The 15479-nt window shown below is 37.9% G+C and overlaps 1 protein-coding gene across 12 annotated transcripts in view; it reads right to left on the bottom strand.

Annotated features, from left to right (window-relative positions):
• The window catches only part of PHC3 (polyhomeotic homolog 3), an 80799-nt gene that overhangs the window by 53469 nt on the left and 11851 nt on the right, over positions 1 to 15479 (bottom strand). For 10 of the 12 annotated variants that reach the window (XR_006270391.1, XM_043473762.1, XM_043473767.1 and 7 more), the window contains one exon: positions 958 to 1116. The exons of the other annotated variants lie outside the window; for them this stretch is intronic. Coding sequence is in view for 9 of the 10 variants with exons in the window: in XM_043473762.1 (XP_043329697.1) it covers positions 958 to 1116 (159 nt within the window). In the remaining variant the exon portion in view is untranslated. The remainder of the gene's footprint in view (positions 1 to 957; positions 1117 to 15479) is intronic. 12 annotated transcript variants of the gene reach the window in all.

Below are 15479 nucleotides of genomic sequence, written 5' to 3'. Positions count from 1 at the left end.
TCTCCTGCATTAGCAGGTGGGTTCTTTACCACTAGAGCTACCTGGGAAGCCCAATTCTGAAGCTTATTGTTGATTACATAAGATCTCATGTTGGGGGGGGGGGGAAACAACCAGAAATATGGTCATGTCTACTGAATAGTCTATAAATAGAAAGAGAGTCATTATCACTGCTTCCCATTAGAAATATGATGGAGACTTTCTCTGCAATTTTAGTAAAGAATTGGGAATCCATCTATATGTTTAGTTCACCGGATATAAAAATATAAATAAATTCCTATCAGGGATAAAGATCTTCTCTAGCAATCTGTAACGACATCAAATAAAGTAAATGTCAACCAATTTTACATTCCTTAAAGCTCAACAAATTAGGAAATCAGTAGCCAAATTAACATTCTTATATTAACCAAAGATCAAAGTGATCATAAGAATATAAATCAGCTTGCAGATTTTAAGATGGGAATAACCAAAGTTAAGACTCATCTGGTAAATTATCAAGAACTTCAATCCAGCGTTCAGAAGATTTCCACAATATAAACTGTAATTAATAGTTAAAACCATGTTTTTAATGTTTCTAACAATTTCATCAAATCTAAAATGTCAAAGATACACAGTGATTTTTTATATATCACTCTAAGAACCAACTACAAGATGCCAATCATAAAATGCATCTCAGTTTTGAGATGTTAAAATACGAAAAAAGGTTTGAAATCAAAGAAATTTGATATTAAAAAATAATCATTCATGTTACAGAATGTTAGCTACATCAAGAAGGCCTACTAATTTAAAGTAGAATTTTTCATGGCATAAACGTGTAGAGTTAATCACATACACACAAAAAAATTGTTAAAACATTCCTTAAGTATTAAAAAAAATGCCTCCTACTGCATCAAATCAAGAAACATTTTGATCTCTCTCAAGTTTTTAAACACTGAAAAAATCTGGTAGCTCGTATCTTACCATTTGAGCTCGGAGATACATTTGAGCTTGGCTTGCCGTTAGGGTAGGGGAGGTACTCCCTAGTAACATAGTCTGTTGGGTAATACTGCCACTGGTAGAACTGGAAGCCTGGGAACGGCTTATTAACTGTGCAGGTGTAGGAGAAGTAGAGAGGTTGATCTAAGGAAGAAAACATATCAGGTCATAGGCTTCCATTTCTTGCTTCCATGTCATTGACTTTCACCAAGTTGCAGTTAGGCAATCAATGGTATATATTGTGGCTAAGGAACCTAAGAGAGGGCTTCATCTTTGACAGACCTGTCAGTTCTCAGGTGACTATTTGCACATATGCAAACAACAGCACGTATGGGTTAGTAAGCAGGACAATTTTTAAGGATATTCTCATTGTGTTTCATAAGACTCCAACATCTTAAAATATCATTTCTACTTCCCAAAAATTAGGGCTATTGTTCCATTATTTCAATATTCCACGTAATAATTTAAAACATCTGAATCGACAGTTTATATTATTTTGTCACTTTCTGTCACATTTTGAGGGATTTCTGAAACGAATAAAAGTTAAAACACAGATAATCCATTCACATGTATAAAAACATACACAGAACTAGTATAATCTCTTTCAAAAGTTCTAAGAACAGAATTGTTACTTGTCATACAGATGAAAAACTCCTTAATACTGGTTACAAGATTAAACTATAAAAACTAAAACTGTTGTTAAGAATAAATTAGTGCATGGTCTAACGCTAGGCTATGAGACAGACTAGTAACTAGTTTCATCCATGAAGGCAAACGGGGCAGGACAGACAGGGAGCAGGGCAAAGGGACACATGTAAACCACTACATCATATGTTGTCCATTTAAAAAGTATTTTTAATGATAATTAAAAATCCAGCCTCTGGAGAAGGCAATGGCAACCCACTCCAGTATTCTTGCCTGGAAAATTCATGGACAAAATGAGCCTGGTGCGCTACAGTCTATGGCACTGCGGAGTCGGACACAACTTAGCAACTGAACAACAACCACACACAATCAGGCAGATTGTGATTTGGGGAAATAGTTCTTGATGGAGATGTGACATAAAATGAAGACTGAAGTGACTGAGCAATATGGAATACAGAGTTTTGTAAGAAATTAACATTTGTGTACAGAATAATAACTGCAAATATTCAAACAATAAAGTCCATGGCTAAAGGAAAAAAAAAAAAAAAACCCAACCTCAAATTCTTTTTATGGACAATGCAGAGAATAAAATTAAGAAATTAAAAAATAAAAAATAGTTTATCAGACTTCTGATTCAAGGAACAAGGCAGATTGAACTAATACATCCATGTGCCCAAATGTACTCACTGAAAAGGAAGATCAACATTAAAAATTATAATAATATGCAGCTGAACCCAAAAAAGGGGAGGGGAAAGGGAAATTCCCAGGAGCCAGAAAGGAAGAAACTCAGATACAAGATCCAAGTAACAGCAAGGCAACCTAGGGATACTGGCCCACAGAGCTAGAAAGACCTGATTTTGAGCCAGAAGTCAGTCTCCTTCTGAGCCAATATCCTCAAAAGGGCTCCTCAATATGTGAAAAGAAGCTGGGAAAGCTCTCCCCATGTGTCCTGAAAAGCAGCAAGAAAGCTTGTTATGTGCCCTGTTCCCAGTGGAAGGAGAGAGGTTCTTATGAGAATCAAAACTCCAGGCTTGTGCCATATAGGGGTACACGACCTGCACAGTTCCATAATCTATCCCAAAACATCAGCATTTGTACTAAAGCAGGACATCTGTTAACCTCAACAAGTGACTGGAGGGAGCTGAGTGAAGGAGTGAAGGTTATACAGGGGATCTCTCTGCACCGATTCTACAACTTCTTGAATCTAATTTTTAAAAGTAAAAAGTTAAGAAAACTGCATAGTGGGCACGTGAGTTGGTTAACTAATTCTTGAAATTTATTTGTATCTTTTAAGTATTTCTTAGTTTTAATAAAATATTGTCCATGGAATTTTCCAGGCAAGAATACTGGAACAAATTGCCATTTCCTACTATAGGGAATCCTCTCGACCCAGGGATATAACTGGCAACTCTTGTGTCTCCTGCTTGGCAGGTGATTCTTTACCACTCACAACACCTGGAGAGCCCAACTTAAATCTGTAATTCAGTGCATAAATACAAGTAATAAAATATAAAAAATTATTCTATAATCTGGCTTTTATTCCTAGCACACCAATAAAATCCCATTAGCAAAAATCACCACTACCTTACGACAAATTCAGTGGATTCTTCTTAGAAATCTTCTTCTCTTTCAATCTTCTTTACCAGCTCTTTCTAGCCCACCTCCAAACTCTTCACCTTTGTTCCCAACACTCTTCCTCTTCAATTCCTAGATTATCCTATCTACTCCCATAGTTCGGAATAATTCAATCCTAAAGATGCTCAATCCTTGATGACAAATCCTTCCTCTCCAGGTCCAAATAAGTAACAATACATCTTTCTGGATGTCTCTTAAACTGACTCAAACCCAACATGTTCAATCACCAAACTCATTATCATTCCTCCTTAAACCAGCTTCTCCTCAAACGGCCACTGACATCTTCTAACAATCGCCCAAGACAGACTATCTGGAAGTCGTCGTAATTCCTCCCTCTCCTATAACTTACACACAGAATCAGTCACATATCTTACTGTTCCTACACCTCTCTCTTCCTCAATTTCATTCTGACTTTGAATTTTTGAATCACTTTGAGTCTCTGAACCCACAGGAATTCCAGCTACTTTACCAGCTGCAAACTGATCTCCCTGCTTGGAATATTATCTCCTCTGACTTGCGAGATAATCCTTCCCTGATTTTAATTAAAAAATATTAATTAACCATTTAAAAATCCCTGATAACATTCAAACTCCCCTGACTACCGCTCTAGTATCATCTCTTCCTACTCCTCCACATGGACCCTTCACATTAGTCATATGAAGCTACTGACAATGTCATAACGTCTCAGGCCTTTGTGGCCTGGCAACAACACTCCGGACTTAATTGAGCATCACCTATGACTATACGCCACACCTCTTCCCCACCCCGTGTAGTAAATAATCCCTCTCAAAAATCACCTGCTAAGCTTTTTAAAGCATCCCTATATCCCACAGTAGAACTGACTATTCCCTCTCCCTTTATGCCTGTTATCTTCTATAACTTCCATATACTTCTGGCACATACTTCTCTCACTCGTCTAAACAATGATTTTTTTAAGAGTGGGGCCCATGTGTTATTTATCTTCATATATTCAATATCTCTAAGAGAGCCTTCAATCAATGTTAATTAACTTAATGAATGCCATGTTATTTTAAGGCATACTTCATACTTTAAATGTAATATCACACAGAGTGAGCATGCGTGTGTTTAAGAAGAAAAAGCAATTCTGGTACAGCCCCTAACAAAACACAGTATAAATGCAGATAGTGAGCTGATACTAGTTTCACCTCTACTTTCGATGTGCTATATAATAAATTATTAATAATCTCCCACAGAAAACATATTCTTTTTCTACACCACTCCACAAATGTTTTTGGATAAACCCTTGCCCCAAAGATTAAATCACTTAGCAGAGTAAAACTGGTCCATGTTTTCCGACTCATTTTGGCATACAGGGTGCTTTCCTATACCCTGAGAGCTTGTTAATTTGGGTCACTCTACAGTAATAATGCCTTGCCACTTTTTTTCAGTCAGTGATTCTTAAAAAATAAAATAAAAAAGGTAGGTAGGTACGTAGGCAGGAAGGAAGATACTCTAATAAAGGACAGACCACACACTCTTAAAGAAAAACATAAGAGTCTTCTTAAAAACTGACTGGTTGATAGCTAAAGTGCCTGAGAATACTCTGTAAGGAAGTAGAACAAAAAGTATTTACAAATAGAAAGCTTTCTTTTTCTTAAAAAAGAAAAAAAAAAAAGGAACTAAGAAACTCAACAGTAACCTCCGAGCCACCTGCATTTCACTTTGTCGAAGTTGTGAGGTCAAAGAATAAATGTTTATTTTAAAGTTCCAGATGGCAAGCACCATTTCACAGCATCTACTAATGAAGGCGTAATCCATAAGGGCAGGATCAGCATCCAATCCTGCAAGAAATCCTTTCCTTTCCAGAACTGACATGCTCTCCTCTATTTTCTGCTCTACTCTGCTCATCTAAACCAGATGCCCTAAACTCTTTGCATCATCTTCTCTGTCACTTCTATCTCAACATCCGTTAATTCCCTTTCATTTTAAAGCCTTGGCCAATCCTGTCACCTCACAACCCATCCCCACACTCCATAAAAGATCTTACTTCTTTAGCCTTAGTACTGGAAGCTCTCCCTCTAATGACACTACAAGTCACCAAAGGAAACCAAATCTGCCAAGAAAAGTCATGTAACTTCCAGCCACTCCTTGGTGCCCCCAATAGGGGGTTACATAGAGTACTCCCTGAAACCAAAGCCTATTTGAGACCCCACTACAGCAATTTGACTGATCAGAATCCATAAGGTGTATCTACAGAGAGACATAGTACACTGATATTAGAAGGCTGATGTATGTCTATATTCAATAGCATGAAAATATTTTTACGACCTACTGCTAAGTGAAAAAAACTGTAGAACATGTAGAATATAATCCACTTACATAATTATATACCAGTATCTACATGTATAGATATATACATACCATACAAGTAGAAAACATGTTGAGAGAAATGTCTACACTATATATACATACAATAATGCATACTCATAAAACTGTATCTGATTAGATTTGATATCAATATATACACACACACACACATTTGGAAGAATAATCACCAAAATGCTTGAGGTGAATCATGCCTCCTAGGGGTAAAATTCGGGAATTATTTATATTTTCTTTTTCAAAGTTTTTGTCTTTTCTCTATAGGTATTAACTTGAGAATCAGAGAGGAAATGTTTTCCTTTCTTTTATATTTGGTATATTATTTTGTTTTTATCACATTAAAGCAGGATATAAATTTTCTTGCCTCATTCAGTGGGAATTTGTATGTGAGTAATTCAGATACCTGTAAGTATAAAATATTACATAGAAATTTCAAGTAATAATACCTATCCATGAAGGATTTCCTTTGAGACCACATATTTTTAATAATGAAGTAAAATGCCTTCCTATTTATTATAGAAAATCATTATTTCTACTTTCTGCAATACAAGCTGTAAAACAGCAGCAAAACAATCAAACAAAAAACTTCATGACCTCCTAACTGCCCTCAGACTTTGACACCCTAAAAAAGTTGCAACGCTGAAACAATTAAAACACTGGAAACAATGGTCCAGCAACAGAAATGGTTATATAAAGTGCAGCCACACTGTGTGCAACACTACACAGTAGCTCACGCAGCTGAGTTAGAAAGCTCAGAAGGCACACTGTTAAGTATAAAAACAGAACGCAGAATACCCACCTGTGTTTATGGTATGTTTAAAAAATTGTGTACTAGACACATACGCACGCACTTCTTATACTATTTTTGTTCTTAATGTATAAATAAAGACCTGAAAAGATATCCAGCAAACTGAGGAGACAGAAGGACTGAAGGGGAAAGAAAGAAGGCTGAAGAGGACTTAAGACTTTTTTACTTTATCTGCACTAGTGGAATATTTTATAAGAATCCAGTATAACTGCTCACAACCATACAAAAATATGCAGGCTACAGTTTTATTTTAGACTGCTGTCAAGTTGTGGAGTAGACTTCTAACTATTAGTTAAAATTAAATATTTTCAGAATCCTTGAAAACAATGAGTTTTAAAACTTAAAATACCTTCTAAAATTAATAGAAGTAATCTATGGTTTTAAGCAAGTAATTTTCCCTCAGATAAATTCATAATGAATTCATTTGATATGTAATTGATCTGATTTAGACATTTTTGAGAAAACTGATCATTTATAAGGTTCTTTACAAGGTACATTCTAAAAACAATCTCACCAATAAGTACACTCTTAGGAAATTTTTTAAAAGAGCATTACTAGATAGAAAGACACATAACATTCAATGCAAGTTTACTTGTAACAACAAAAAAAGATAATAGAAAGTTAAAATTGCCAGGAAGCGGAAAATAGTTCCATTTTTTTTTTAAGTAGAATATTATGTAGCCACTGAAAGTCATGTTTATAAAACAATAAATACTGAAGATAATGGGCTTCCCTGATAGTTCAGTTGGTAAAGAATTCGCCTGCAATGCAGTAGACCTGGGTTCAATCCCTGGATTGGGGAGATCCCCTTGAGAAGGGAAAAGCTACCCACTCCAATATCTTGTCTGGAGAATTCCATAGACTATACAGCCCATGGGATCGCAAGGAGTCAGACATGACTGAGTGACTTTCACTTCACTGAAGAGAATGGTCTGAGCACACCCATTTGCGTCTCCCTCCTACTAAAACCCACTGAAATAGCAGTTAATACAATAACAAAAATGATCGGGTGAAACAAAAATACAAATTTAGACTGTGGGACAAGTGACCTGAGTTGTTTAAAAAAAAGGAGGGGGGAACAGGAGAGACTTTTTATATTAAAGGAAAACAGGACACTCACATGCAAGATGTAAGCCTTAACTAAATCTTGGGAAAATGTATTTTGGAGACTACTGAGGGAATCCAAATATGGGGCATATACTAGATAGTGTCTCGATATTAAATTTCTTAGGTGTGATATGGGGCTGTGGTTATGTAAGACAATCTCCCTCCTAGATAATACATGCTAAGTACTTGGGACTGAAGTGTCATGACGTCTTCAACTTGTTTTAAAAATGGTCAGGAAAGCAGTGTATAAATAGAGAGGAACTTAACAACTGGTGTAGACAGCTACATTAAGAGTACACGAGGAGGAGAACATAGGCAAAACACCCTCCAACATAAATCACAGCAGGATCCTCTATGACCCACCTCCCAGAATATTGGAAATAAAAGCAAAAATAAACAAATGGGACCTAATGAAACTTAAAAGCTTTGCACAACAAAGGAAATTATAAGCAAGGTGAAAAGACAGCCCTCAGATTGGGAGAAAATAATAGCAAACGAAGCAACAAAGGATTAATCTCAAAAATATACAAGCAGCTCCTGCAGCTCAATTCCAGAAAAATAAATGACCCAATCAAAAAATGGGCCAAAGAACTAAACAGACATTTCTCCAAAGAAGACATACAGATGGCTAACAATCACATGAAAAGATGCTCAACATCACTCATTATCAGAGAAATGCAAATCAAAACCACAACAAGGTACCATTACACGCCAGTCAGGATGGCTGCTATCCAAAAGTCTACAAGCAATAAATGCTGGAGAGGGTGTAGAGAAAAGGGAACCCTCTTACACTGTTGGTGGGAATGCAAACTAGTACAGCCACTATGGAGAACAGTGTGGAGATTTCTTAAAAAACTGGAAATAGAACTGCCATATGACCCAGCAATCCCACTCTTGGGCATACACACTGAGGAAACCAGATCTGAAAGAGACACGTGCACCCCAGTGTTCATCGCAGCACTGTTTATAATAGCCAGGACATGGAAGCAACCTAGATGCCCATCAGCAGACGAATGGATAAGGAAGCTATGGTACATATACACCATGGAATATTACTCAGCCATTAAAAAGAATTCATTTGAATCAGTTCTAATGAGATGGGATGAAACTGGAGCCCATTATACAGAGTGAAGTAAGCCAGAAAGATAAAGACCAATACAGTATACTAACGCATATATATGGAATTTAGAAAGATGGTAATGATAACCCAATATGCAAAACAGAAAAAGAGACACAGATGTATAGAACAGACTTTGGGACTCTGTGGGAGAAGGCAAGGGTGGGATATTCTGAGAGAACAGCATCAAAACATATATATTATCAAGGGTGAAACAGATCACCTGCCCAGGTTGGATGCATGAGACAAGTGCTCAGGGCTGGTGCACTGGGAAGACCCAGAGGGATGGGATGGGGAGGGAGGTGGGAGGGGGGATCGGGATGGGGAGTACATGTAAATCCATGGCTGATTCATGTCAATGTATGGCAAAAACCACTACAATATTGTAAAGTAATTAGCCTCCAACTAATAAAAATAAATGAAAAAAAAAAAAAGAGTACGCAAGGGTCAATGCTTAATCTTACCATTTTTCTGTGGGTTTAAATGTTTTTTCCAAAAAGAACTTGGGGGATTTAAAAAAAACAGTGTCAGAGAAAATACACACACACAGCTGGAGGGTACCATCTGCATTTCTGTAAGACCTAAAGAAGATGGGATCATACTAATGGTTAAAACAGAGAAGGAAGCTATAATCCAGAATACAGGAGGAAACAGATTAGAGTGGATTTAGACTCAGAACTTACACATGAAAGCAGAGGTAAGAAATGGAGCCAAAGACAAGGATTTTATCTACAGGCCTGTCTAGAAAACAGACTTGCTGTACACACCACACCCCTCTCCCGTCAGAACAGGCACCGAGACCTTAGAAAGGAAGGCGGCTTCTCTAAAGTCAGGAGCTGCCAAGGGAAGGCGAGGCTTCTGGAGCGGGCACTCATGCCTGGAAGTAAAACTCTCCTTATTCTGAAACTACTAGCTCACCAGCCTAACAGCCAGCTTCCAATCTGTACACCTTCAATTCTAAATCTGCCAAAGACATATCCTTCCTACTGTTACCACCAATGCCATTTCCACCTGCAAAGACAGAAATCTTAATCGGCCTTTCCACTAAGGAAAGGAAAAGAGGTCTGTTGGGGCAGACCTATCTTCAGAGCAGTGGAAGAAATCCATGCTGATTAATTTATATAATTATCTACTCTTAAATATAAACAGAAAACCAGGCATTTTAAGAGAACCCTACTTTCTAAGAGAAACACCAACAGCATGAAAGGAAAAGACCAAGATAGTTTCTAAGCAATATAAATGATTCAAGAAAAAGAATTTTGAAATCTGATAAGAGATCTAAATATTTCATCCGTAACAGAAAAACAGGATTCTAGGAAAAATAAGAAAATGCTCTTAGAAATTGGAAATACGAAGGCTAAACTAAAATTTTCTTTTAAATGTAAAAAGAAAGGGTTAAAAAGGGGGGGGGCAAGGAAATATGTCACAACAGAATAAAAAGATCAAGACAGAAAATAAGTAAAAAGCTAAACAAAGTTAAGGTTCAATCCAGAAAGACCAATATCCAACTAAGGAATTCTAGAAACAGAGGACAGAGAAAAACAGAAGGAAAGAAATTTTTGTTAAGACTTTTTTAGTTTCATACACATGAACACAAAGTTTCACAGTAAGAGGGTCCAAAAAGTGTCCTGAACACAATGACATCTAGACAGCCTTCATAAAACTCCAGAAAAACTAAATCGGCATACCTAAAAGCCTGAAGGGAAGTAGTACCAGTTAGTGATAAGACTTCAATCAGTCTTTTCTTTGGTCATACTAAAAATTTGAAAACAATGGTCCCTGCTTTCAAGTTTCCTAAAAAAATCATTTTCAATATAGAATTTATATACAAATAATTATTAAAAAGGTATAGGGGAGGGAATTTTTAGGCCTGCAAATATTCCAGATTTACAAGCAAGTTTTTAGAATATACTCCAGTAAAACAAAACTCCTATCAGTGTTCTTTGACTATATGTCTGCAGACTATATCCAATTGAAGGCAAAAGGAGAAGAGGGCAGCAGAGGATGAGATGGTTGGATGGCATCACCAGCTCGATGGACACTGAGTTTGAGCAGGCTCTAGGAGATGGTAAAGGACAGGCAGGCCTGGCGTGCTGCAGTCCATAGGGTCGCAAAGAGTGGGACACAATTTAGCAACTGAACAACAAGACTATATCCACTGTACTCTAAGACCTTCGTTCACTTCAGATCCTTGGCACCTAACACAATGCCAGGCACCAGGTAGGCATTCAGGAAGGAAACACTGGCACAGATTATCCTCCGGAGTCTGGGAGACTAACACAGAATCCCATTCAGGAATGAATCTCCAAAACTAAGCTCTGCTATTTCAGGATCATGAGCTCAGGACTGAGTCCTCTTCTCTCAAATTCCATGTATTTTTTAAAGCTCAGCTTAAGTCCCATACAAAAAGCCTTCTTCAACTACCCAATCCCCAAAGGTCTCTTTTCTGTTAACTCCCACAGAATTTATCACTTGATTATATACTGCTACGTTGTTTACTGTTTGGTACAGTCTAGGCACACTGTGTCTGAGGGAAGCGACTTTGACTCATGTGCACCCCCAGGGCAACTAGCACGGCACAACACAATAAACCTGATAACTGGCTGGCTGCTTAAAACAAGGAATGAAAGAATCTCATCACTGAGGTCAGGACTTAGGCTGTCTTCTACAATGCAATTTCAGGCAGTCAGAATATATCCTAAAATGATTCTCTGAAGATAAACCACTTGCAATAATCAAGAATTAAAATTAATAACAATGTATTACATACTCTAGTTGATGATTAAAATTAAACTTCATCTTTCAACAAATATTTATTACATACCTACTATGTGATATGTATTTTTCATAACACACATAAAACTACTTTAAAAAAAAATCCCTGACTAAACCTTACTTAACATTTAAACCACTGGTTCTCTCTTTTTAAACAGTTCCCTTTCTTCACACAACACTTACTCAGAATCCCCAGATTCAAACAGACCACAGAACTGTTTTGTGGAACAGAAGCTGGAGGGAAGGCTCAGAGCCCCATCTCTCTTAGTCTGCTGGGGCTACCTGAACAGATGCCAGACCAGGTAGCTCAAACAGAAATTTCCCACAGTTCTAGAGGCTAAGGAAGTCCAAGATCAACGTGCCAGCCAATTCAATTTCTGGTGAGACCTCTCTGCTGGCTTGCAGATGGCCACCTTCTCACTGTGTCCTCTCAGCAGAGAGAGGGACACACTATGTGTCCATTTCTCGTGTCTTCCTCTGATAAAGACACCAGGTTCACTGGATCAGAGCTCCACACTTATGACCTCATTTAACCTTAATCACCTCCTTAAATGGAGAAGGGAATGGCAATCCACTCCACTATTCTTGCCTGGACAATTCCATGGACAGAGGAGCCTGGCGGACTATAGTCCATGGGGTTGCAAAAGAGTCAGACACGATTGAGCAACTAAAACGCCTCCTTAAAAGCCCTGTTTCTAATATAGTCACATGTGGGTTTAAAACTTCAACATATCGATTTGGGAGGAACAGAATTCAGTGCACATTCAATTTCATCTCCTGAAACTTCTCCTTGATCTAAACCCAGGAACATATGGATGAAAAGTCTAAAAACCATCTAATTAGACAAGACAACTTAATTTTACATGAAAGAAAAGTGGGGTGTAAGGAGGTTAATGACTTGCCCTAAGTCATGCCACCAGTTAGTCACAAAATTAAGACTAGAAGCTAGGTCCCTCATGTCTTCCATTCTAAACTCTCTCATAATACTCCACAATGGGTAGTAAAGGCATCAGGTACCCTGGTGACTGGAAATGTCAATGAGATGTACAAGACATCACTAAGTCACCAGTCCTGCCAATAGCCATTTGGCTATATGAACTCCAAACTCATATAGCCAATGTCTACTCAACATGTATGGGTGGGTGTCTAACACACATCATATCTAAAACCGAACTCTTGATTTTCTTTTCCAACACCTTCTTTGGCAGATTGTTCCAGATGCTCAGGCCAAAATGCTACCATTTATCCATGACTGTTTACCTTTCCTCACATCTTTTAGTCAATCCCTCAGCACATACTATTAGCTATTTCCCAAACATCCAAATTTCTGTAATAAAATATTGGTGGAACAAATATTCAGAATCTTTGCTAACCACTTTTTACCACATCTACTGTCACCATCATGGTCCAAGCCTCCAGTATCTCTCAGATTATTGTAGGAACCATTTAACCAGTCTCCCTACTTCTATCACTGCCTCCCTAGAACCTACTCAACAGTGTAGCTGTTAAAACCTATATGAGATCATGTCACATCCCAAATAAAACAACTTTCCAGCAGCTTCCCAACTCACGCTGAGTAAAACCCAAGGGTTTAATAATCTTCTCATGATTAATTTCCTCTCTAAAGTTATCTCTAAACATACTCCCACTTTCCCTCCACACCAGCCACACCACCCTCCTTTCTGTTTCTTTTTTTTTTTTTTATTAGTTGGAGGCTAATTACTTCACAACATTTCAGTGGGTTTTGTCATACATTGATATGAGTCAGCCATAGATTTACACGTATTCCCCATCCCGATCCCCCCCTCCTACCTCCCTCTCCACCCGATTCCTCTGGGTCTTCCCAGTGCACCAGGCCCGAGCACTTGTCTCATGCATCCCACCTGGGCTGGGGATCTGTTTCACCATGGATAGTATACATGCTGTTCTTTTGAAATATCCCACCCTCACATTCTCCCACAGAGTTCAAAAGTCTGTTCTGTATTTCTGTGTCTCTTTTTTCTGTTTTGCATATAGGGTTATCGTTACCATCTTTCTAAATTCCATATATATGTTAGTATGCTGTAATGTTCTTTATCTTTCTGGCTTACTTCACTCTGTATAAGGGGCTCCAGTTTCATCCATCTCATTAGGACTGGTTCAAATGAATTCTTTTTGACGGCTGAGTAATATTCCATGGTGTATATGTACCACAGCTTCCTTATCCATTCATCTGCTGATGGGCATCTAGGTTGCTTCCATGTCCTGGCTATTATAAACAGTGCTGCGATGAACATTGGGGTGCACGTGTCTCTTTCAATTCTGGTTTCCTCAGTGTGTATGCCCAGAAGTGGGATTGCTGGGTCATATGGCAGGTCTATTTCCAGTTTTTTAAGAAATCTCCACACTGTTTTCCATAGCGGCTGTACTAGTTTGCATTCCCACCAACAGTGTAAGAGGGTTCCCTTTTCTCCACACCCTCTCCAGCATTTATTGCTTGTAGACTTTTGGATAGCAGCCATCCTGACTGGTGTGTAATGGTACCTCATTGTGGTTTTGATTTGCATTTCTCTAATAATGAGTGATGTTGAGCATCTTTTCATGTGTTTGTTAGCCATCTGTATTCCTTTCTGTTTCTTAAGCATGTTTGCCTCCCTCACCCTCCTTCACATGTCATTTTTATTAGCAATGCTTTTCCCTGACCACCCTAATTAAAATAGGAGATTCCCTCATCCCACTCCTCTTCATTGTTTTATTTTTCTCTACAGAGCTTACCCCCAACTGACATATTATATACTAGTTTACTTACTATCGATATATCCCTAGCTCCATATAGACATTTTGTCAGCTGTGTCCCAGTACTAGAGGAGTATTTAAATGCTCAATAAACATTTGTTGAATAAATGAGTGAATTATGAATGAAGAGTCATAAAACTAACTGGGCTTCAAAATCTCATCTTGGGACTCCCTGGTGGTCCAGCAGTTAAGACTTTGAGCTCCCAAGTCAGGGGGCACGGGTATGCTCCCTGGTCACAGAATTATGATTCTACATGGTACAGCCAAAAAAAAAAAAAAGGCTCATCTTGTCTGGCATCAAAGCTAGAAAGCTATAAAAAATAAGGTTTTTCCTTTTTAATAGAACAGTACAGTGAATTAAAGTCAAAACATCTGGGATTAATGTAGATTCTAAGGCCAAAAAACAACAAAAGCAAAGAGATACAAAGAGCCCTTGAATCATTTAGAGACTTATGATTGCAATTTCCAGCCACATAATCTTTTCCAGCTGAAAATGCCAAGACTTAGAAGAGAAAGAGACAGAATGATGGCACTTCACTTACACTAAAACAAACAAAATTAACCATAGGACTATCTACTTACATTCATGTATAGAAATGCACAGTAATAAGGTAATAAGCTTCACACAAAACTTTGTCAGGGCAAAAGGGACTACTGAAATGAGCTGTCACTTTCACGTATACATTTGTATTGTCTGTATCTAAGACAACAAGACAGCATTTTTTTTTTTAAGACAAAATGAAACTTTTCAACCTAGTTTCTCAAAGATAACCACTGATTAACAGTTTGTTGTGTATTACAGATTTTATTCCTACAAAACCAGACAGATCTAAGTTTTAAAAAATAAGTGGTAGGAATTCTGCTTCCAGGAAAGTGGAATAGACACATACTTTATCCCTAAGTATAACTAAAAACCCCATCGCTGCATAGAAAATAAACATAAGAAAGTCCTAAAAGGTGGAGAAAAGTACACTCCAGGACTCAGTGAATCACGCGGTTGAGAGCTCCCTGGATTTTTTTTTTTTAATCTCACATAATCCAAACATAAAGCTGAACAAATTAGTAACCCAGAAACAGCAATGGGTATAGACAAAAAAAGAAAAGAAAAAGCTCCAATGAGCTGCTCTTTCTAGCTGAGGATCAGAAAAGGGACAGCCTAGCAACACAGAAAACTTTTAGACAATAATTGCTCTACTCCAGCCAAACAACACAGAAACACTGTGGCCACATCCACACTAGCAAAGACCTAGGCCTCTCCCCTCACCAGGCTGTAATGAGGCACCCTAAACACCATCCAATGGG

Source organism: Cervus canadensis, chromosome 7 (assembly GCF_019320065.1).
Source record: "Cervus canadensis isolate Bull #8, Minnesota chromosome 7, ASM1932006v1, whole genome shotgun sequence".
Classification (NCBI taxonomy): domain Eukaryota; kingdom Metazoa; phylum Chordata; class Mammalia; order Artiodactyla; family Cervidae; genus Cervus; species Cervus canadensis.
This window is presented reverse-complemented; position numbering and strand designations above follow the sequence as displayed.